This window comes from Populus euphratica, unplaced genomic scaffold, assembly GCF_000495115.2.
Source record: "Populus euphratica unplaced genomic scaffold, PopEup_1.0 scaffold85.1, whole genome shotgun sequence".
Lineage (NCBI taxonomy): Eukaryota > Viridiplantae > Streptophyta > Magnoliopsida > Malpighiales > Salicaceae > Populus > Populus euphratica.
The window spans coordinates 1,102,197-1,126,528 of record NW_011499898.1 but is presented as its reverse complement, the minus strand read 5'-3'; the positions used below and the strand labels follow the sequence as shown (position 1 = coordinate 1,126,528).

The 24,332-nt window shown below is 29.7% G+C and overlaps 3 protein-coding genes across 3 annotated transcripts; 2 read left to right on the top strand and 1 right to left on the bottom strand.

The window, feature by feature from the left end:
- Positions 1 to 84: 84 nt before the first annotated feature.
- On the bottom strand, positions 85 to 5,515 carry APL1 (ADP glucose pyrophosphorylase large subunit 1). The gene is made up of 15 exons (XM_011035914.1): positions 5,074 to 5,515; positions 4,840 to 4,953; positions 4,484 to 4,657; positions 4,229 to 4,321; positions 3,343 to 3,426; positions 3,172 to 3,227; positions 2,895 to 2,988; positions 2,694 to 2,806; positions 2,411 to 2,483; positions 1,931 to 2,011; positions 1,557 to 1,643; positions 1,301 to 1,405; positions 803 to 909; positions 635 to 695; positions 85 to 339 (listed from the first exon to the last, which is right to left on the bottom strand). Exons 1-15 carry the CDS (start codon positions 5,314 to 5,316, stop codon positions 238 to 240), a joined length of 1,587 nt encoding a protein of 528 aa, XP_011034216.1. The 5' UTR covers positions 5,317 to 5,515; the 3' UTR covers positions 85 to 237.
- A 5,911-nt stretch (positions 5,516 to 11,426) lies between these two features.
- LOC105132419 (uncharacterized GPI-anchored protein At3g06035-like) lies at positions 11,427 to 13,185 on the top strand. Its single transcript, XM_011035913.1, has 2 exons — positions 11,427 to 11,706; positions 12,469 to 13,185. The coding sequence occupies exons 1-2, from the start codon at positions 11,619 to 11,621 to the stop codon at positions 12,996 to 12,998; spliced, it is 618 nt and encodes a 205-aa protein (XP_011034215.1). The 5' UTR covers positions 11,427 to 11,618; the 3' UTR covers positions 12,999 to 13,185.
- A 3,073-nt stretch (positions 13,186 to 16,258) lies between these two features.
- On the top strand, positions 16,259 to 20,626 carry LOC105132416 (mitochondrial outer membrane protein porin of 36 kDa-like). The gene is made up of 6 exons (XM_011035911.1): positions 16,259 to 16,455; positions 16,546 to 16,613; positions 17,618 to 17,728; positions 19,060 to 19,146; positions 19,380 to 19,588; positions 20,029 to 20,626. The coding sequence occupies exons 1-6, from the start codon at positions 16,407 to 16,409 to the stop codon at positions 20,333 to 20,335; spliced, it is 831 nt and encodes a 276-aa protein (XP_011034213.1). The 5' UTR covers positions 16,259 to 16,406; the 3' UTR covers positions 20,336 to 20,626.
- The last annotated feature ends 3,706 nt before the right edge of the window (positions 20,627 to 24,332 follow it).

Genomic DNA, 24,332 nt, shown 5'->3' with positions numbered 1-24,332 from the left:
TAATTTTTAATTTTATGCTCAATTGGGACAAGAGTTTTGATGTTTAATATCTTCGATGGTCAAAAAGTTTTTGATATTTAGGGCTTTAAAATTCTTTATAGTTAACGCAGGCGGAGCTCAGCTTTGCATATTCACACCGTAAACAAGGTGGTGGTTGCCATTAGTCATGTTGCGTTCATACCATCTTCGCTACTATCCTGATCGACAAAAACAGGATGGAAGAAATAACAATAAAGATTATATTACAGTTCCATCTTGAATAACAGAGTTCTTTAATATGACCGTAACACCAGATCGGATGTAGAAGCCTTCCATGGATCTATCGGCCTCTTGTATGCCCTGAAAAATCCGTTCACAAACAAAAACTGGCAACTAGTAAGCAAGCTTTTCGACCAAAACTGTTTGATAAATGACAATTTCTGGATACAATTTCCAAAAAATTCAGGGTGTAAGCAATTGAATCACTGACGATTTTTAAGTTTCTTAGACACTAATATAAAACTATAATGATTTAAATTTTTTAATTGAGATGATTGTCTATCAAATTCTTAACGATAAAGCATACTATTTACTCTATCTAATTGAATTAACGCAAGTTAAATGAAAGATGAAATAATTTTTTGTTGAAACATACCTCTGAATTTGCAATAACGACATTCTTCCCAATTCTGGCATTTTTATCAATTATGCATTCTCTGCAAAAGAAAATCGTTCATGCTCTAAGAGACAACAAGAAACATAAAACTGGTTTCATTTAGCGCGTTCAAAAGACAAGAAAGGTTTCATATAAGCTTGTTCTCACTTGATTTTTGTGTTTTCTCCTATCCCAACCGGTACACTTCCTTCAGCAACCACTGATGCCACTTCAGCTTCCGTTTCATAAAAGTCAGCACCAAGCATTACTGTATCCTTCATTTATTTGGCCATCACAGAAAATAAAATTACATAGGAACATGTGTCCGCTCAGAACAATATTAGCTCACAACAGAAATAGCAGAAACTGCAATACTAGTATGTTAAAACTTCGCTTTGCTCGGAGGGTCAATCTGATAACATGCCAACCCGAAGCCTAGCTTTGGTCGGTTTCATGCCGAACTTTTTTTTTAATCAAAACAACATTGTTGTGGTGTTTTTTTTCTAAATATTCAAAACTCAGGTCAATCTACCGACCCGTGAGTTGACTTGCCGAATACACGCCATAAGTCTTGGGCCAGGTCAGAAGTCAAGTTGGTCTTATAACACTGTTTTCAGAAACTAGCTCATAGATGCTATAATTGAAATAATATTATTGTGTGCAAACCTGTAAGTGGGCATTTGAGTTTATTCGAGATCGGATACCAATTACACTGTGTTCGATGAAGCAGTTGTTTAAGAAACTTCCATGAGATATGATTGAATCAACTATCTGCATGCAAAGGAAAAATGGGATAAAATGGCAATGCATCCGTTTACTTTACCTTATAGCAGCGGAGCACAGGTAACATCAAGAGAACACTTGAAATGTAACTTGTCGATTAGGGAGCTTTAAGAGGCAACATGAACGCCCTTCTACTAACCTTGCTATTGTCAATCTTGCATGGGGGTAGGTTTCTTCGTGATGTATACATTGGCTTTGTTGCATCATAGAAACTAAACCTTGGAGGCTGAAAAGTTATTAAGACAGCATCATCATGTCTCTCAATCATGAATATCAGTAAATCACGAGTAATGCTACAGGCATTCAGCAGCGAAGCAGCAGTTTGCATTAGTGATTGTATTGTAAGATACTATCAGTCATAGCCTTGATAAATTTCTTGTTTTTGCTGCTTTGATATATAGAATGGTCAAGTTATGATTACTATTTTCTTGAATTTACTTCTCCCAGTACAAATGTAGCCTATTTGTGCCCAAAAAGATTAGGAAAAGTGTGGAGATTTGTTCAGGTACTTACATGCTCAGTGAGGGCAAGATTTGCTGCAAAGAAGGATCTGATGGTTCCTATGTCTTCCCAATAATCATTGAAGAGATACGCCTGCTCAGAGTCAACATTTTTTTATAAACAATAGTGATTTGTTGCGTTTGGTTATTGTCTAGAATAGAAAAGATTGGTATAAAGAAGATAGAAAAATATTTTATTGAAGAGACAGAGACGAAACTTAAAATAAATTCATTTTTAAAATAATTTTAAAGTGAATTTCTGTTTTGAAAGTATAGAAAAACATGTCTATCTATCACACTACTATCTGGTATTCCCACTATTTCCGACTCTTTGATCCTGAGACAATAACGAAACCCTAAATGTGCATGAGTGTTCATTTCATGTAAATATAGAGGCATATTCTCTTGAGACATTGGGGGTGAATACCTTGTGGTGCTCTAACACTGGTTTTGAAACTGATTAAGTCAAACTCCAGAAGAATTCAGTGCATACCTTCATATAAAACTCTTTTGCCGAAGCTGGAATTATCTCTGATCCAAAGTCATTTGCAGTTGGAAAACGCCACCTGACTCAACAACAATTTATAGCACTCAGCAGTCCTTTACTCATGTTAGGTGTAGCGTATGTTTTTGTGCATGTTTACATGGAAGAGCATCGATTTTTCTTTGCTTTCTTTTTCTTGTTATTAAATCCTGGTAAAACGTAAGAAAATATAAAAACAACTTCAAATGCTCAACATCTGACAATCACTGATAATGCAAATGGCTAGTAGTACCTTAAAAGGTTCAAAAGTATCTCTTTCTTGAAGACGTACACTCCCATTGAAGCAATGTATGGTTTCTTTAAAGCCTCTTCCTTCGACAGCCCCAATACTGTCGTATCGACTTCCTGAAGTGTAAGTAAAAGTAGCGTAAGCATAAGTGCTTAACCACTCAGATTTATAGGTTTGTTCAGCAATGCAAAATCTGAAACTTACCATTGCCTTCAGGTCAGCCCCCCTCGGTTTTTCACTGAATGAAAGGACTCTCCCCTTATTGTCAATCTTCATGAGACCAAAATCTGAGGCCCGGCTATCATGTAAATATTGGAAAGTCTCAAAAACACGATTCATCAACTTTGAACATGAACTCAGATATTAAATTTGCCATGAGTAGATATAAGCAAAGTGACAACAGGGTAAATATCAAAGTCGAGTCCCCTGAAATGAGAAATTGCTATTGTAAGAGCTTAGCTTGGATTAAACTTATGCAGACCTATCATCCATCGGTAGACAAGAGAGAGTAATATCTGCACCACCCTGCCGGTGATTCTGGAAACGAGAGACTAACATTAATGTCTGATGCTTATAGATTAAGTAGAACTTGATTTCCACACTCAATTTTAGTGAATAAAAACCATGTCAAGTGAAATGTACTTCTTCTCACCTGCACGAAGTCCATGTAGTCCATTCGATACAGGTGATCTCCAGAAAGAATTAGCACATCCTCAATCTCCTTGCTTCTTGGGTCCTTCGAAGTTAAAGTACATAGTCAAAACATTTGTGTAACATCCTGAAAAGTTTTAGATTTTTTCTAAAATCACCAAATTCAGGACACGCGAAGATAGCAGAGACAAAAGTATAAATTTCTTAGCAGCGACTTTTCATTTAGGTATAGTCTCAATGGTCGATTAACTAGAGGCAAGTTGGTATTTTATCTTCCAAGGCAACATGAATTACGATGTGGCCATAAACCTTCTTCCACTATTGGAACTTAAAGGATTCCTATTATCCGAGGGAGAAAAGAAATCTCAAAAAACAAGGAGGCACGAAGGGTAGTCGCTGGCTCAAAAACTGGTTATTTTGTAATCTCTTGCTACTTCTGTTCTGCCTCTGCTTCGATGCAATACAAACTAACCTCTTGTTTCTATATACAGCATTCCTTATGATATACTCTTCATCTTCTTTTGATGTAATAATCAAACGTTCATAAACAGCATGCAGGCTAGTTTATGCAACAAAAAGGCGAGAGAAAAAAAATGTGGACATGTCTTCGACTCAGTGAATCACCCTAATTCCCTTTAAGGATTCTGAGAATGGAAAGCCTTACTGGCAATCTGTGCTGTTTAAGTTTCCAACTAAACCGGTACGTGCTCGTGGTAGAGAGTAGAAATTCATTGTAGCACCAGGTATCCTCTATTTTTTAACCTTTCTAGTCCTCTTCTGTACGTTTTCATATTGTAACAGGGAAGAATTGCATTACCTGTGGTTTGATTTAATTTCAAGCTAGTAGGATTTCACGTGCAGATTGCATCTAATATATAAATGATTACCTCAAAAAGCCAATGAAATTGCCGCACAGCATCAGCGGTGCCCTGGAACCACTTTTTACCTGCCTCTCCAGGAGTTTGAGTAGCTGCCAGGGCCTGATGACAGAGAAACAAACTTTGACTGACTATTTATAACATAAATTTTATTCCCATTTCATCAGAACATTGGCAAGCGAAGCATGTCTATGCTTGAGTTTATAGACAGTAATCACTCGCTATAAAGTAAAAGGAGAGAAATAAAAAAAACAAAGTAGTTACCTCGACAAAACCATCTCCAAAACTGACTCCATTACCGAGGTTGTAGGCACGAGCAAGATGCCTATTTAGTGATGCTGAGTTGTATTGAGTGAGGATGTATACCTTGTTGATTCCACTGTTGATGCAGTTGCTCATCGGCACATCTATCAGTCTGTATGAGCCTCCGATTGGGACCTACGGATATCAACAGTGCTATGGTATCAAACCATTTATATTTTCAACTATAAGCCTGCTCTTTCAAATTTGATAGCCCCACAAAACTTCACGAGTAGAAGATAGCTCCCACGAAGTGTATGTCAAATTTAACACACATGAAGTCGATGACGATGAAAAATGTGATAAAGAGAAAGGCTTACAGCAGGTTTGGCTCGGCGCTTTGTCAGAGGGAAAAGACGAGTACCAGCTCCTCCTCCAAGAATACCAGCCACGACTGTTCGTGGATCCCTTTTTTCCATCTCTAGGTCCCTCAACTGCGTAGTGCGATAGCCAAATGCATTAACTGTTAATTGGATAACAAGTTTATATATGTGTGTGTGTGTGTGTGTGTGTTTGCTAAATTAAGAAAGGCGTAGCTTAATTAATGAGCTAACCCTGGACTCCACTGCTACATCAGTAGTTAGAGACATGCAAACTTGTTGCTTAGGAATTCTAACAGCAAGAGTACTAGTTCCTTGATGAAGTTGGTTTAACTTCAGCTTATTTCCCATAAACTCTCCATTGCCAAACTTCACAAGTCTCGAGCAATATCTCCTCACTCCCAATCCTCTGGCGCCATGCAACTGGCCAGCAGCTGCAGCCGAGAGGGAGAACCGGACATCGGCAGAGACTGTCATTTTCTCTGAAACTCAAGGAGAAAACTGGAATGCAAAATCAGCAAAGAGCTTGCATGCGATGCTTGCAAGTGCAGGCCATTTCGAGGGTCCTGAGTAATGCGGAGGCTTCTCTTTTGTATGAGGCTTGAGAGGGGGAGTTGCTTGCATGGACTGCTTGCTATTGGAGGATCGATGCCACGCTATCCAAAACCAACAGCATCCACCAATTTTTCGGTGCCTGTATCTGGGAGGATTTTCCTGTAATTCCTAGAATGTCCATTGCCTCCACCAATAATTACGAACCCGAGGGATATTCCATAGTTTCTGCTGCTTTAAAGATTTTTGGTCTACGTGAAAGCTAGACCATGATTAACGGTTTTCTTTTATCGATTATTTGAATTTTCCTCTCAAGATTAAATAAAACCGACCCTAACAATGTAGGAGGAAGCACAACAGCAAGCATAGAAAATTACAAAATAGATTTAAATAGGGTTATAGTACAAAAAAAACTCTAAAATCTTATTTTTATTCTTGAAATATTAATATGGTCATGTTTATCTCTCTAAAAAATTTTAAAATTTTAAAATAGGCATGAAACAGACCTTACAATATAAAAAAAAAATCATCATTTCTTACTGTATGACCATCATTTCTTACTATTTTTATGTGTAAGAAATGATGTTTATGGTCTTGAAATATAGTAAAGAGGAAACATAAAAAATTGATATTTATAAAATTTTAATTGTACTAATTAGAGTTAAGTCAATTCAGAATATCCTATTAAATTAGCAGCCAAGATTATATAATTAAAATAAAATAATAAAAAAATAAATAGAATCATAAAGCTTTTTTTTATAGAAAAAATGTTAATTTTTCAAATTCGTGACTTAAATCATTAAACTCAAAACATTAAATCTGAAAAAATATAAATTTTAATTCTCAATCAATTAAAAAATAAAGGATGAAATTATAAAAATAATTTTAAAAAATAGAAATTAAAAGAATAAGGAATAAAATTAAAATACAAAATAAATTTTATATTTAATTGAATGGTGAAATTGAAAAAACAAATCAATTTACTAAAAGGAATTTTTTTTGAATAAAAAAATAAGGATCAAGATTGACATATAAAAAAATATTGTAATTAAAGGGTGAAATTGAAAAGAATAATAACTTTTACAAAATAGACAAGAAAAAAATAGAAATCAAAACAATGAGGACTAGATTGAAAAATATAATACCATCAATTTGAATTGAAGGATGAAATTGAAAATTATTAAAAATTTTACAAAATGTTAAAGGGAAAAAAATTCAAACAATAAAAAGCATAGTAGAGAATATAATATTTAGTAAATTAAGATTGAATGATGGAATTGAAAAAAAAATAAAATCTTTACAAAATAACCAATACAAAAATATTAAAAATCAAAAGAAAAGGGATTAAAGGTGAAATACCAACAATTAGAAAGCCCATATTGTAATTTTTAGGAATGAAAGAGAGAAAAGGAAGGAAAACAAATTTTCATTATCATCAAATTAAACCATAATTAGTGATAGCAACACCAACAGAAAAAAGGTACAAAAGTGTTTCCAATTATATAATAAAAAAATATTTTTAAATATCAAAAGACGCTATACTAGTTATTAAAACCTAGAAGGGCGTGAGCGCCTCCCAACTTTTTGTTTTTTTAATTTTTTCAAATATGGAATTGCTTATAAATTAACTTTATAATTACAAAAAAAAACATTGTAAAAAAACAAGAACACCACTTGATCTCAAGCTTTTTTTTCTTTATAATTCATTATTTTACTTTGCATTTTAATTATTTATTATTTTTTTCTATTTATAAAAATATGAAATTGTTCTCTAACTTAAATTTTAATAATAAAAAAACTATATTGAAAACACAAAAATACTCTTTGACATTATTTTTAAATTTTTTTACTTCTAATGGTATTCTAGATTGTGCAATCAAAATAAAAAAAATACTTATTTTTCCTACTTTATTTTAAAATAACAAATAAACCATGTAAAAAGGCTTTAATATTCTTAAAAACTAGTATTAAGTTTTTTGGATGAAGAGAAAAAAGTCATTATATTATTCAGGTGAATGATTAGTACTTAAAAGTATATTTTTATTAAAGTTTTATATTATCATTTTACACATGAAGTATCAATAACTTCTTAACTAAAACATGTTTTATAATAACAAGTCTACGTTCATCTTAAATGCAGGTCCATCATATAATTAAAGGATTGATTAATGTGTTTAATTACTGAAATTAAGAAAATAAATATAAGGTTAAACTTAGAAAAGAAATGTTGGTTAAATTCAAATTGAAACACTATTTGATTATTGGATCATAAATAGAGATGTAGAGCTTGGATTTAAGTCTATTCTATATACATGGAAAGCTAAGATATAGGCCTAAAACTTTCATGGGAATCCAAGATTCAAAAGGACAGTTTTTAAATTTAAATTGTAGCAACAATAGAGAAATCAAACTCTAGTCAGCCTAGACATTGTTCAGTGTTCAACCTATATCTCGAGTTCTAGAAGTCCAAATGCATCAATTCTTTTTTTATTGGAAAATTAAGACAATTTTCCAGAACTTTCATGGAGTATCTATTTAAATTTTGATGTTATCAATGACATTTTATTCATATAAAAAAATAAAGATTGTTACAAAGTAAAGAAGTGGTCACCCACTCAACAATTAATCATTAAATTAATAGTTCTGAATTTTGGCCTATAAAAATAGGCATATGCATTTAGACATTTTGATTTTCATATCAAAATCATATTCTTGCTCTCTTTCTTTATATTTTTGTAATGATTAAATTTTGCTTTCATTAATTTTTTATTTATGTCTTTCATTTCTTTTACTATACTTATATAATCATGTTCTCCTCTTGTTTATTTATGTTTATCTTCTTAATTATTATGTTAAGTGAAAAGGTTTCACTAATGGTGTTAGGATAAGTATAATATAAACTCAATATGAACTTCAATGATTATATCATAAACAACTTGCTATTAATATATCTTATCATTTTTATTATATTAGTTTTTAATACATTGCTTGTTAAATGGTTAATCTAAATTTGTGTTATATAACACTTGGTATAACAAATACTTGACACTTTCATAGTCAATCGTATAATATAACCTATACTTGTGCTATGAAAGAAACTTAATTTATTGTTAACATAAGTTAGCATCATGAATTCTGGATAAAATTTAAAAATTTGGTGTTACTTAAATAAGATAATTTGTAAGATCATGTTCATAATTTATAATAAATGAACAATTTATAATCCAATTGGAATCATGTTTGTGTGTGGTTTTTAGTTGAGTAATAAAAAAGTTTATATTATATTTGTTTAAAATATCATTAGTGAATCCTCTAACATTGACAACTATTTTTTATCATTATTTGATCTTCACATTAATCTTACATTTCAAAGTTTTCTTTAACTCATCATCATCATCATTATTATTTATAATTTATATAGTTAACCTTTCTATAATTCGACTTCTATTTTGTTGGGTTATTTATTACTTTGATACTTCTACACTTGAAAAAAATCATTAATCTTTTAGTTATGTCAGTGAATAATATTTTTAAGTATGCATATAAAAACTTGTTGTATATGCAAGTTTAAAGAAAGATTTAAAATGAGTTCAATTACTATATTACTTATATATATATATATATTCTAAATAATATTATTAAAAAATTACATGTTGAAAATAACATTTTTATAAAGCTAGCACATTCTTATCTTACATTTAATTTTTAAACGGAATAAGATGTGCATTAAAAGCTTACCGTGAATGTAAGTTTAAAGAAGGATTTAAAATGAGTTAAATTACTATATTATATATTTTTTTAACATTTTCTAAATCCTAGTTTTTTAATTTCTAAATAATATTATAAAAAAAACTAGATATGAAAAATAATATTTTTATAAACCTAGCACATTTTTATCTTACATTTAATATTTAAACAAAATAAAACATTTGGCATGAAAGCTAAATTTGATTTTTTTTTCTAACAATATCACTGGATATGTGGCTTGTATGAAAGTCATATGTCAATTATTTCCTAACATAAAAAAATATTTAGATGTTGTTGATATTTGAAAAAAAAAGGATAAATTTAGATTTGGATTATTGATTTAATTGAATTCAATAAATTTGGTCAATTTAATAATACTATTAAAAATAACATCAATATTAAATAAAGCAAACAATAAAAATTGACCATAATTAACTATAAAAAATGAGTTATCAATATCATATTCAAAAGAAGAATTTCTTTAAAAAACTAAATTTAACAAATAATAAAAAATAAAAATATCCAAGATTACCTAAGTTATTTTTAAGATTGGTGAAAAATCCTATAGAAAACACATAAAAAAATACAACTCAATTTTCAATTAAATGAATGTTGAAGAATTAAACTGAAAAAAAACCATAAACTTATAAAAGGAAGAAAAAAAATAAGCAAATATGTGTGAATCTCCTAAACTTAGGTCAATCTCTTAAAGTCATAAACCATGAAATCTTAAACCTGGACACAATCAAAAAGTTTAATTTTTAACCAATTTAATGTTAAAAAATAAAATCAGAAAAAAAATATTAACTAAAAATTTATCAAAGTAAAAAAATTACAATCAAAAGAACAAGAATCAAATATACTTGGAAATAAATAGAAGAATAATGAAATTGTATAAGAAATCACTTTTAAAAATTATCTCAAATAAAATAAATAACAATTAATAAAATGATGAATAAATCTGATAAATTAAAAAAAAATTAAAGGAGGATAAAAATAAAATAAAAATATAATTTTATAAATTATATCAAATAAAATAAATACAATAAAAAAAACTTGTACCAAATCTGAAGGGAAAAAACATTAAATGGTTACTTTCAAAATTTAGAGGGTTAGGTGCAAAATCAAGAACAAAGAAAAAAATAAAATTGTTGACACCAAATTATATATTCATTAGTTAAATATGATATTTAGAGATAAATAGGCCATCAATACAATTTAAATATCATAACAAAAAGATACCTCACATCTGACTATTAGAAGATACCCCACATCTCTTGAAGAATGTATGTCTTGTTGTGCTTTAAAAAAATGAATGTAGAAAAAAAAAACTCTAAAATAGTTAAATAATTTTTTAAAGAAAAATTTTATCTTTTTATTGTGCTTTAAAATGTGAAAAAACTAATGAGTATAAAGATTATTGTGAAAATATATTTTCATCTCTAGTTTTATTTTCTCATATAAGAACAAAATTTTAATTATATTATTTTAATCCATAATATAATATGATTTAGTCTATAAAGAAATATTAAGGGACTGTTTGGGATGTGTTCTAAAATTTTTTAATTTTTTTAAATGAATATTTTTATATTTTTAAATCATTTTAATGTGTTAATGTCAAAAATAATTTATTTTTTTTTTAAAAAAAATTTAAATACATTTCTAAATAAAAAGCACTTTAAACTATAACCATCATTACAATTCCAAATAAATAAATACTTGAATTTTTTAGTTTATCTTTTTAATATACAACTACACTCTATTGTAAACATGGTCAAAGTAGGGCACATGACCTCCCGAGTATATTGTGTATCTGCACATGGAATTATTTTTAAGTATATTGTGTATCTACACATGGAATCATTTTTATTTTTCTTTCCTCCATGGAATGTGTATCACTACATTTTGATCATTTATTTAAAAATTAACATTTATTAACTATGAATTTTTAAAAAGTCACAATTCTAACGTGTTACTTCCATCAAACTATGATTTTTTTATAATAATAATAATAATAATTGACTGTTGCTAGTTTTCCAAAAAAAACATTAAAAATAAATGCGCTAATTTTAAAAAATAAAAAAAAATAAAAAAAGGGGCAATCGTGCTTTGCGGTAAGCGGTGTCGTTTTTAGAAAGAAAAGGAAGACGCGCGGCATGCAGGCAGCATGTACGAGAATCGCGGCAGTATTATCATTATCGTTGCTGTTGTTATTAATAACCACAAAAACGGCAGCGTATAAATCTGATGGGGGTCGTTTGGACAACGCTTTTATGAATAAAGTGGAAGGAAGAACGTCGCAGATGCACGGTTGTTGTCGTTAGTTACCCAACAAACAAGAAAGGAACAATCTATCTTCCAAGCTGCTCGCTTCCTCATTTACTAGGAGTAGTCTCTTGGACTCTTTCTCTTGTATACATTCATCACCGACGCCGTTCTCCTTTGAAAAACAACAGTAGCTTCAATTAGCAGCAGCAGCGATGGTATCTTCAAGATTTTCTCTTCTCTTTCCATTCTTTGTTTTCTTCATTATTCTCTGCTTGACCAGTCAACCTGTCATTTGTGACGGTAACCATTCTTCTTTTCTTTATTTCTGGGATTACTTGCAAATTATCTGCTTTCTTTTATTTCTTTTTACATCATCTAATTTATCATGTGGGATCTGATTACTGATTCTTGATCTAGAGATCTCTCTGTGTTCTTGTTTGTTTGACTCTGTCGTTTTAGCTGTAGTCTTGTAGATTCAATTCTATAATATATATGTGCATTACAATTAATCTGGATACTTGTGATTCATCTGTATTGCTTACAACTTTCCAAAACGCTGGAATTGGTAAATGGTCTTGAATTGATTTCATTTCTACTCAAATCTGATGTCTCCAAACGGAATGTTACGTTATGCAGTGAATTTGACTGTGCAAGATTGCTTGTTATGACCCAGTTAACTAAGAAATAGCTGTAATCCAACTAGTATTATAGTTTTCCTTCGTGATTTGAATTGGCAAGCTCGTCAAGTCATTGCTTAATTTTTTTCTCCCATTAATCTTTTTTTCTGTTAAAATCATTTATATGCAATTTGCTGATACTTGTTCTTCAGGTCAAGAAAATGGTTTTAAAAGTTGTCCTCTTGCTATCAAAAGCTAGTTTTTGCTGCTTGTCTAGAATGCACACGAATTTGGAAATGATCCCAGGTCCCAAGTGGTCTGTGGCTTTCTTTTCAGTACAGTCCCATGAGTCTAATGCTCCATGTTAATTTGCCCAAGTTGAAGATTTTCTTCCCGGCTGATATCTTAACACTAAGCTTCTCATTCCACTACTTATTATTTGCAGGTGATCAGGAGGATGCTCTTCTTCAAGGGATTAACAACTATAGGACATCCTTCAATTTGACTACCCTCACAAAAAATGATAACGCGGAGTGCCTTGCTGAGGAGATAGCTGAGCAATTCAAGAATCAACCTTGTACAAATACCACGGGTTCCAACACAGTACCAGGCACTGAGCCGCAGTTCCCAAATTACCCGAGCCTTCTAGCCAAATGCCATTTGAATATCTCCAACACAAGGGATGGAGCTGTAATGCCTGCTTGTGTTCCCCACCTGGATCCAAGTCTTGTGCTCACTAACTTCACACGGACTCCATACTCCGGTAACCTTAATGATACTAAGTTTACAGGAGCTGGGATTGGTTCTGATGGTAACTGGATCGTTGTTGTTCTGACCACAAGCACACCTGAGGGAAGTTATGTGACTTCCAAGACAGACGGTTCGGATTACAATGCAGCCAATTTGACCGCCAAGAATACTGGTCTCATCCATCACTTACTGTTTTTGCTGATAGGTTCTCTCTTCTTGCTGTGAAGAACCAAGTGCATGGCCCCTAACACTAGCTCGCATGAACGCAACTCGGTTGTATAAGGATCCAAGTCTTGTATATTCCCTTTTGACATTTCAGAGGGACTGATTATTTGCATCGCTGTTTTTTCTTGTTCATATCGAGACAATAGCTGAAGAAAAGTTGTTAAGAACCATATTTGATGAACTCTTATTATGGGTCGCATTTGATTAACATAAGAAAATATATTTCAAAATTATCATAGAAATATATATTTTATATTTCCTTGTAGGTTTATTGATGAACTAAAATAAGTATTGGATTGGTTAAGTTTTAATACGTAGTAATTCTGATTTTTTCTCGAGTCCTCGATTGGAAGATGGAAAGGAGCCTGGAAGAAACATCGTGGAAAAGTTTTCAAAAACATGTTTATTAATTAAAAATTAAATGTTGTTTCTTGAGAAAACACATTTTTTATTTTTCTAGTTCAGTGAAAAACCAACAAATGCTGTTTTCTTAATTCTTCACCGTAAAATTCACTATGAAATTAAGGGATTCGTCTGGCTAATCAATTTTTTTTTTTATCTTCATTTCTTCTATTATTTGAAATATAAGTAAAATAAGGATATTGTTTTTTATTTTAGAAAAATTATACTTAGTAAACATGATTAATTGAATTTTGATTATTTCCAAAAAAGGTGTTTGAATTAAAAATAATTATTATCATAAAATCAAACAATTTTTTTAGTACAAAATATTTAATAACTTATTAAACTGAATTGCATAGTTGTGATTATAGAATTTGATTAATAAAAAAATTAAAATCATTTTCAAATAATTAAAACACTTATATAAAAAAAATTATAATTATGGAAAAAATTATAAAAATTCAAAGCATAGACACCTATTGATAAGAATTTAAAAATTAAATACTCAATTGTTATAATCAAATAGTTTCAGTAACTCTGTATATATATACTAGTTACATGACCCGTGGCATCTTTTTTTGCATAAAAAATATTGAAAAAATTTCAGATTTAAAAATATTAGATCTTTTTGCAAAGTTATACCCAAGAATCTTGGGTTTGACTGCAACGACTGACCTAAGAGTAATATTTATAATATTAATAATAACATTAAAATGCATGACCCAAGTTTAAGTGGGTATTACTGCAATATTAGACCCAATAGCTTTGGATATAGGTCTGATTGCAAGGTAGTGTTATAAAAATATGATAATTAAATAGATTAATTAAAAAAACTAATAGAAAAAAAACTAATGAAGAAAAGGAAAAAAATCTAAATTAACTGGGTTAACCCTTCAAAGCAGGTTAATCCGTCAAACCTTAGATTCGTATCGTGAAAATTTGATAACTAAATAAAAAAAAAAAATTAAAAGGTTACCCAGAATTAATTGGCTAATTCATCAAAAAAGAAAAATAAAGGTAAAAAGACAAAAAGAAAATTTTTTTTCTCTAGTTGGCCAAATCTAAGATAACTAAATAAAAAAGGCATCAACCAATAACTAAATAAAAAAAATTATATTAATGAACTAAATTAAATAAAAAATATTAATTCAGAAGAAAAAATAACAGAAAAAACTAATAAAGAAAAAAAATCTAAATTAACTGGATTAACCTGTCAAATTTAAGATTTGTGTCATGAAAATTTGATAATTAAATAAAAAAATATTTAATATCAATAAACTAAATAAAAAAATTAATTAAAAAAATATCTAGTCTTTTCACCATGGATTGCACCATGTAGTCCACAATGAAAAGCATAAAAAAAAAAAAACTAAAGGTATCATCCTTTCACTGTGGACTGTATACAATATTAAAAGATGAAATTGAAAGAAATAAATTTGAATTAATTGGATTAACCTGACAAACCTGAGATTTATGTAATGAAAGTGTGATAACTAAATAAAAATATTTAATATTAATGAACTAAATTAAAAAAAATAATTAAACAGAAAAAAGTAAAGAGAAAAAAATACACAAGAAGAAAAAAACTAATAAAAAAAAGAAAAAAACTCTAAATCAACTGGGTTAAACCATTAAACCTGGAATTCGTGTCATGAAAACCTGATAATTAAACATAAAAAATTTAATATTAAGAAACAACAGATAAAAAAATAAACTAAAGACATAAGTTTTTTTATTGTGTAGTGCACCATCTAGTCCACAATAAAAGGCTTAAAAAGAAAAAAAATAAAGGTATATGCCACGAGTTTATTTATTTTTCTTGCATAAAAAAATAGAAAAGGCTAAGATCTAAGAGTGTTAGGTCTTTTTGCAAAGATATACCCAAAAAACCTTGTATCTAGCTACAACGCTTAACCCAAGAGTAATATTTATAATATTAATAACAATATTAAACTTGCATAACTTAAATTTAAGTGAGTCTAGTTGCAACACTGAATTCAAAAGTATTGGATGTGAGTTTGACTAAAAGGTCGTGTTTTAAAAATATTATAATTAAAAAAATCAATAAAAAGAAAAAAAACTAATGAAGCAAAAGATTGGGTTAACCCTTTAAATCAGGTTAACCCATCAAACCTGGAATTCACGTCATGAAAGTTTGATAATTAAATAGAAAAAAAATAATTAAGGGGTTTACCCATAATCAACTAGGTTAACCCATCAAACCAAGTTAACTTGTTAAGCCCATAATACGTGTTATAAAAATCTGATAATTAAATAGAAAGAAATTTAACATTAACAAACTAAACTAAATGAAAAAAATTAATTAAAAAAAATCGAGTTAACTTGTCAAATTAGATTAACTCATCAAATTCGGGATTTTAATAATGAAAATCTGATAATTAAATAAAAAATTCGAGTTAACTTATCAAATTAGATTAATTCATCAAATTCGGGATTTCAATCATGAAAATCTGATAATTAAATAAAAAATTTAATATTAATAAACTAAATTAATAATTAAAAAAAACAATAAAATTAAAAAAAATAGCTCACCGTTGATTTACCTTTTAATATATGTTATTATATAATATAATATATTAATAATGTATATTAATAATGGGGAATGTCTAAAAGTTGTGAGGATTGAATACATATATACATACATAGACATATATATATATATATATATATAAAAACACTTAGGCGAATATGCCCAAGGACCTCCCGTCCCGAATATCAAGGCCACACAACACACCAGCTCCTTGGCTTCAGATCCAACGGTCGATATCAACCGGTTACAAAAGAATAGGTAGGATTCTTGAGGCTATCCAAGACGCCAGTAGATCCAACGGTCCTTATCAAACAGTTGCGAATGTGTTGGTAGGGTTCTCTCATTTTCTATTTTTCTTTATATTTCTTTGTAGAATACTCTGCTGCGGCAATCCACAGCTCTCTCTCTCAATAATTTTTTGTTTCAATACCATTTATTCAAAAAGAAAAAAAATCATGGGAAAAGGCCCAGGTCTCTACGCCGATATTGGCAAGAAAGCTAGAGGTAACAGGAATTTCAATTTTTGCTCACTCCATTTATTTTCATTTTGTGATAATTTTGATATTTTTCTTCTTAATTTCTCGAAATTTCCAGATCTTCTCTATAAAGATTACCAGAGCGACCACAAGTTCACTGTCACTACTTATACCTCAACTGGAGTTGTAATTTTCTCTCCTTTTCTTTTTTTTATTAATTATATCTTTTTTTAAAAAAATTGTGGTATTGATGTTCTTTTTTAATTAACGGACTACCCAGATGAATCCTCATGTTTTTTTCCCCTTAATATTCCATGTAGAAGTTGTAATCTTAGGCCTAGGAAAACAGGTAAGTTGAATAATTTTTTAATTGATGAGAAATGAATTGGTCAATCTCCATTGTTAAGTGCTGGAAGATTAATTTCTTTGCACTTAAGAGACTGTTTTTGTGTTTAAAAAGTGTTTTTTTTTTAAAAAACTATTATTATTTTTGTTCTTTGTATTTGTTTTGTGTGTTTTTAGATTGTTTTGATTTGTACATGTCAAAAATAGATTTTAAAAAATAAAAAAAAATTATTTCTATGCATTTCCAAGCATAAATTACTTTGAAAAAAACCATTACGACAATACCAAATAGGCTCTTAGCAGCAGCATTTGGATTCTATTTTATTTTGATAATTTTATTTGCATTTATGGATTTTTTGCTCAGCATCTTGTTGTGGCTGATTTAATCAAGCAGTTTGTACGATTCACAATCAGTAATGGAAAATTAAGCAACAATCATGTGCGTGTAGCCTTGAAATTAATCGAGTTGTTTGTAAAATTCACAATCAGTAATGGAAAATTAAGCAACCAACATGTGCGTGTAGCCTTGAAAATAAAAGGAAAGACTTCCGTGATTATAATGGTGTTGATTTGTTTAGTTTACCATGATTAATTCGTTTGCAATTATGGTATTGGCGATATGGCATATAGGTTTTGACTTGGCTCGAGATTCATTAACTCATTAAATATTACACCTGAAAATGGACCATCTGTTTTGGATGTGCAGATGTGAAATCGTTTCAATTGGATATTTAGTTTCAATGTCTTCTATCAAGTTAATTGCGTTGAAGCATATGCTTTTGTTTCTTTTGAAAACAACCTTTTATAATATTATGATCGGACATTCTATTTATTTTGCATTCCAGGCACTCACTTCAACTGGGATCAAGAAAGGTGAGCTGTTTTTGGCGGATGTCAGCGGTCAGCTAAAGAACAAGAACATCACAACTGATATAAAAGTGGACACAAACTCCAATGTAAGACATAAAAGCTTGCCTGCTCTCCTTCTTGTTCTTTCACTTTTAACAAATCAGAAATGATTGTTATCTGTGCTTGTGACTTGTATTTTATGCCCTTGTTTGGTGAACCTGTTTGGACTTCAAGTCGCTATCAGAGTTACTTTCTTCTCTTTTGTGCTCCGGGTTGGTGAACTATGATGCTCTGCATTTCTTGAGCACCGGTGTAAATTGTTTGAAGATGGGACTTTTGTATTCATCTCAATTATATGGTCGAACAAGTTGTATGTGATCTCTTATCCCAGATATGGTGAATTATCCTATTTAAAAATTGCCTAAAATGGTAATTCGGGTTAAACAAAAAAAAAATCAGGTTATCCAATAATTATTCATAAATTTTTAAAACTAATAGGCTTGTAATGTTCCTTAAACCTAATTCACATATAGTCAAAACTTTGGGGAAGAAAAATTAATGGGGTAATGGTGAAAAATTCAGGTGATTTGAGTTATCTGAATTACCCAAAGTGTTTGATCGGGTAAAAGAAATAGGGTTAGGTAAGGGAAAAAAATTTTTGGATAATTGGGGTAGGCATTCAAAATTTTTTTTTGGATAATTGGGGTAGGCATTCAAAATGGCAATTTTTTTCCCCTTGAATACCCTAATGCTCACTCCTAGTATTTGTCTTAGAAAAAACATTTTTCTATACATTTTACATGTGAAATATTTTACATGGAACACATTTTATGATGTTTGGTAAGTAATGAATTGAAATTATAGTGGTAGTGAAACAATGATGATGTGTTGTGGTGGTGGGGTGGTAGTGGTGGTGAAGGTGGTGGAGATGGTTGTATGATAGCTGAAGTTGAATATTGTTTGTAAAATATTTTATGGAATTTCATGAGCTGAAATTTTTTTCCAATAAATGAACTAAGTTTATGGGATGACCATAAAATATTTATGTTGATCAATTTTTTTTGTAAGATATTTTACAGTAAACAAATGCCCATGCCCCTAAATACAACATTTACTTTCGGTTGACTATAGATGTGAGATACTATGATAGAGCATTGCAGGGATGTTTTATGTTACGTGTATTGCTGTCTTATTTGTTAGATTGTTCTTTAGGATGATAGCCCATGCCTTTATTGTTGGACCAAAGCATGATATTACACTATGTAAGGTTGTAAACCAATTTTGTTTGCATTCTTTTCGAAGGATGAAATTCCTTTAGGCATTCATTGCAGCTAATTAGAATAACATTTTTCCATGCAGTGAACATTCGTTGGATGATTATATAACTAGTTATATGATGTTTTGATTGTGCAATTGATAGTTGTGTGTTCGTCTGTAGCTTCTCACAACCATTACTATTGACGAACCTGCTCCTGGGCTCAAGACCATCTTTAGCTTCAAAGTCCCTGATCAGAGATCTGGCAAGGTAAAAGGGCTCTTTCCTTGTCAATTAACTTTTATCTTGTCATTTTCAGTTGGTTTTACTTCCTGCTTTGCTTGGCTGTTGGGAGCATCATATTTTGTGGTTATGGTTATTGATTGCTGGTCATGGTTGTCTTGTCTATTTGGAACATCATACTGCATTGATGGGCATGCCACGGTGTTAATGAGGCTGTATTTTGCCACTCTATGATCTGATTTAATTTCTTGTGGAAACAGGTTGAACTCCAGTATCAGCATGAGTATGCTGGGATAAGCACTAGCCTTGGGTTGACTGCAAATCCCATTGTTAACTTCTCAGGTGTGATTGGGAGTAATGTTGTTTCTCTTGGGACGGATCTCTCATTTGATACTGCTACTGGGAACTTCACTAAATACAACGCAGGGTTGAGTTATACAAATGCTGACCTGATTGCTTCTCTGACAGTGTGAGTAATTCAATGCAGAGAAAGAAGTTACGTTTCAGTTAATTACTCTAATAGCTGTTACTTTCTGTTGCTTTAATTGATTATGTTCACTGAGTCTTGAGCTCTACCGGTTTGAAGACTGACCTGATAATTCTTTGGCTGGCACTGTCCCATTAAAGAGCTTGAGTTGTAGTTCAATGCAGAGAAATGGAAGTTTTGAAGGCATTTGCTGGTGAATAATTATTTACTGGAAGTATTGCTAAAGATACTCACTGAACTAATTTCTCTGATTTTTTATGGAAGTTTTACTCTCTTGTATCATCTAGGACAGCCATTTTTACTCTGAACTTGGGATTAGCTCGAGGCTAAAACATTGAAGTGGAGTTATTTCCGCTGTTTGTGCATATTTTTAATTGGAAGTCTCCCTCTGCTGATGGGAATGTTTTTGTTGATGACCACAGCAATGATAAGGGAGACACCCTTACTGCTTCCTACTACCACACAGTGAGACCATTGACCAGTACAGCTGTTGGCGCAGAGCTGACCCGTAGTTTTTCAAGCAATGAAAACACATTGACCATTGGCACGCAGCATGCACTCGACCCCCTGACTACAGTGAAGGCTCGGTTGAACAACTATGGGAAAGCAAGTGCTCTTATCCAGCACGAGTGGCGCCCCAAGTCTCTCTTCACAATCTCGGGGGAGGTTGATACGAAGGCAATTGAAAAGAGCGCTAAGATTGGATTGGCCTTGGCTCTCAAGCCCTAGACCAGGCAACATCCAGTGGTGTGACTGGAACTCAGTTGATTTGTTCGTTGTAGAGAGCAATAATACACCGAAGGATGACAGTCTTTCCATCTGTTCCTGTGATGTGTTTGAGTTTCACATATTTGACGGTTATGATCTCCTAGAAAATAATTCTAGTTGGTGTCAGGCACCAATTTGCTCTTCAAAATTTTGCATCCGCCCTCAACAAGAGGGTATATACATGTTCTGGAGCAGAGTTACTGCATTTGGATTTTTTTGGTTAAACATATTAATTCTTTTCTTTTCTTTTTCTCTGCTTGCAAGTATCGCCGAGTCACCTTTCATGTCTACCTAATCTGGCACAAGGACATGATTTATGGTAAGTATTTATGAAAATTTATCGTCATATATCAATAATCATTACACTCTAATCCTTTTATGCACTTATCCATCAGCAATTATATTATATAGATTGATTCTAGTTGCGATAACTATATCCTTATCTATCAATTATTTTTTGGTTGTTTTTTTAATTTTTCTCTTAAAAAAAAGCTAATTTTATTTTTTAATATTAAATTCTCTTAAGAAAAAGCTAATTTTATTTTTTAATATTAAATTTATTAGAAGATAAGTTGTTTACTATAAATTTATTTCAGTTTTATGATTTAAATTGTGAAGTAAATTGTGAAGGATTAATTTGGTTGATTTAGTTTTTTTTTAATTTTATATTTTAATGTTTAATATTGGGTATAATAAAAATTGATTTTTATAATTTGTTTTGGCTTGTTTTTTATGTGGTTATTTTAGTTTTATGGTTTGAATAACAAGTTTATTTGATTATTTTTTAGTTTTATTTTAATTTTTTAATTTTTTAATTAATTTTTTTCAATTAATTAGAAATTGTGTTTTATAATTTGTAAATATAAAAAATAAGTTTTTATATAAATTAAAAATAATATAGATGGAAAAAGAAAAATGAGATCATTAGTGTATAAATTCAAATAAATTAAAATTGCTAAGAGGGGTTTTCTTTCAAAAAAAAAAAAGAAAAAGAAAAAAGTTATGATGAAATTATAAAAGAGATTAAAGAATGGGTCAATGTATAATTAAAAGACAATAGGATTATAAATATTATATTTTCATTTTCATGTGGTCGGGTACAAGTATAATTAAAATAGAGAATACGACTATAAATATTCTATTTTCTCCCTCATGTAGCCGCCTGCATAAGGTAAGAAAGAGGAGGGAGACTTTAGATTTTTCTCCACCAAAATTAAGAGAAAAACACCAAAATTTTTAGGATTATATAAATTTTAAACAACCAACTGGAGAGAACATTTCTTAATAAAGGAATTAACAATAAACAAGTGAAGAACTTATGAGGAAAAGAGAAGGAGAGGACAGGTTGCATGCAAAGAAAGAAAAGGAAGCTAAAAATCTTCAACTAAATTTTATGTGATTATCTAACAACAATTATATTATACTAGTTATATGATCCGTGCAATGTCACGAGTTAATTTTTTTACATAAAAATAACAAAAAAAATCTTATACCGTAAGTCAATTTTTTTGTATAAAAAAATGATAAAAAATTTAAGATTTAAAAGTATTAGATCTTTCTGCAAAGATATACTTAAGATTCTTATATTTGGCTGTAACGCCTTATCTAAGAGTAATATTTATAATATCAATAATAACATTAAACTTGCATGATCCAAGTTAAAATGGGTTTGACTGCAATACCAGACCCAATAACCTTGAATTTAGGTCTGGCTACAAGGTCATGTTATAAAAGTGTGATAATTAAATAAATTAATTAAAAAAATAATAAAGAAAAAAAAATCTGAATTAACTATATTAATCCTCAAAGCAAGTTAACCTACTAAATCTTGAATTTGTGTCGTGAAAGTTTGACAACTAAATAGAAAAAAAAAATCATAATAATGAACTAAATTAACTAAAAAAATATTAATTCAAAAGAAAAAATAACAGGAAAAAACCTTATAAGAAGAAAAAAACTAATGAAGAGAGAAACAATTATAAAGTAATTGGGTTAATCCGTCAAACCTGAAATCCGTATCATGAAAAATTTAATAACCAAATAAAAAAGTATTTAATATTAACAAATTAAATAAACAAAATTAATTTAAAAAAAAAAGATATCGGCCTTTTCACCATGGACTGAGGCATAAAAAAAAAACTAAAGGCATCAGTCTTTCACTATAGACTGCATATAATATTAAAAAAATAAAATCGAAAGAAAAAAACTAATGAAAAAAAAATATATTAATTAACTTGGTTACCCGCCAAATCAGGTTAACCGGCTAAACTTTAGATTCATGTCATGAAAGTATAATAATTAAATAGAAAAAATATTTAATATTAATGAACTAAATTTAAAAAAAATTAATTAAAAAAGAAAAAGTAAGGAGAAAAAAAATCTACATGGAGAAAATAACTAATAAAAAAAAATCTGAATCAACTGGGTTAAACCATCAAACCTAGGATTCATGTCATGAAAACCTGATAATTAAATAGAAAAAATTTAATATTAAGAAACAATAGAATAAAAAAAAAACTAAAGGCATAAGTTTTTTCACTATGGACTGCACCGTGCAATCCACAGTAAAAATGATAAAAAGGAAAAAAAAACAAAGGGATGAGTCACGGATTTATTTTTTTTTGCATAAAAATATCATAAAAAAAAGTTAAGATCTAAGAGTATTAGGTCTTTCTACAAAGATATACTCAAAGTCTTGGGTTTAGTTGCAACGATTGACACAAGTAATATTTATAATATTAACAATAATATTAAACTTACTTGATTTAAGTTTAAATGAGTCTGACTGCAATACCAAATCAAGAGCATTGGATGTAGGTATAGCTATAAGGTTGTGTTATAAAAATATGATAATTAAATAAATTCATTAAAAAGAAAAAAATAAAGAAAAAAACCAACAGAAAGAAAAAAAAACTAATGAAGAAAAAAACTAGGTTAACTCGTCAAACTTGAGATTCGTGTCATAAAAGTTAGATAATTAAATAGAAAAAAATTAACGAGTTTACCAATAATGAATTGGGTTAAACCAAGTTAACCCGCGAAGCCCGGGATATAATTATACTTATAATAATATAATAATAATAACATCAAGTAAAATACTATGAGATGTCTTTTTTTTCTTTTTTCTTTTTCTTTTTTTTTTCCATTTTTGATGCATTTATGGGTTTTTTTATATGTTTTCTTTGTGTTTTTTTCTTTTAATAATTTTTTTAATTTAGTTTGTTAATGCTCATTTTTTATTTGGTTATCATATTTTCATGATACAGATTCCAAATTTGACGGGTTAACCTAAAATTTTTGCTTTGCTTTTTTTCTTTTAATTAATTTTTTTCATTTAATTTAGTTTGTTAATGTTAAATTTCTTTCTATTTAATTATCAGACTTTCATAACACGTATTCCAGATTTGACGGGTTAACTTAGTTTAATGGTTTAACCTAGATGATAAGTCAATTGTTTTCTATTTAGTTATCAAATTTTCATGACGTGAATCTCTGGTTTAGATAATTAACATGATTTGAAGGGTTAACCCAGTTAATTTAGAATTTTTTATTATTATTTTTTTCCTGTTGGTTTTTTTTATTATTAATCTATTTAATTATCACATTTTTATGACACGATCTTATAACTAGACCCACATTCAAAGTTATTGAATCTGGTATTGCATTCAAACCCACTTAAATTTAAGTCATGTAAGTTTAATATTATTATTAATATTATAAATATTATTTTTGAATCAGATATTACAATCAAATCTAAAAATTTTAGATATAACTTTACAAAAATATTTAATATCTTTAAATTTTATTTATTTTTTTATATAAAAATAAATTAATTTATGGCATCGCGTGAATAATGTGACTGATTTACATTGGAGGGGTGTTGAAAACGGACAAGTAAATCTCCGAACTCATGTAAAGAGTTAAGGGAGTGAAGTGGCATGATTGGGTAGAATGAAGG

Bases quoted from the DNA above. Each gene is read 5' to 3' on its own strand.
- APL1 (XM_011035914.1), bottom strand. From the start codon at position 5,316: ATGACAGTCTCTGCCGATGTCCGGTTCTCCCTCTCGGCTGCAGCTGCT. The intron at 2,807-2,894 runs GTAAGTTTCAGA...CTTACACTTCAG, and splicing joins GGGCTGACCTGAAGGCAATG to GAAGTCGATACGACAGTATT. The intron at 1,406-1,556 runs GTTAGTAGAAGG...CTTTGCATGCAG, and splicing joins GCAAGATTGACAATAGCAAG to ATAGTTGATTCAATCATATC.
- LOC105132419 (XM_011035913.1), top strand. From the start codon at position 11,619: ATGGTATCTTCAAGATTTTCTCTTCTCTTTCCATTCTTTGTTTTCTTC. The intron at 11,707-12,468 runs GTAACCATTCTT...TATTATTTGCAG, and splicing joins TCAACCTGTCATTTGTGACG to GTGATCAGGAGGATGCTCTT.
- LOC105132416 (XM_011035911.1), top strand. From the start codon at position 16,407: ATGGGAAAAGGCCCAGGTCTCTACGCCGATATTGGCAAGAAAGCTAGA. The intron at 16,614-17,617 runs GTAATTTTCTCT...TTTGCATTCCAG, and splicing joins CTTATACCTCAACTGGAGTT to GCACTCACTTCAACTGGGAT. The intron at 17,729-19,059 runs GTAAGACATAAA...GTTCGTCTGTAG, and splicing joins AAGTGGACACAAACTCCAAT to CTTCTCACAACCATTACTAT.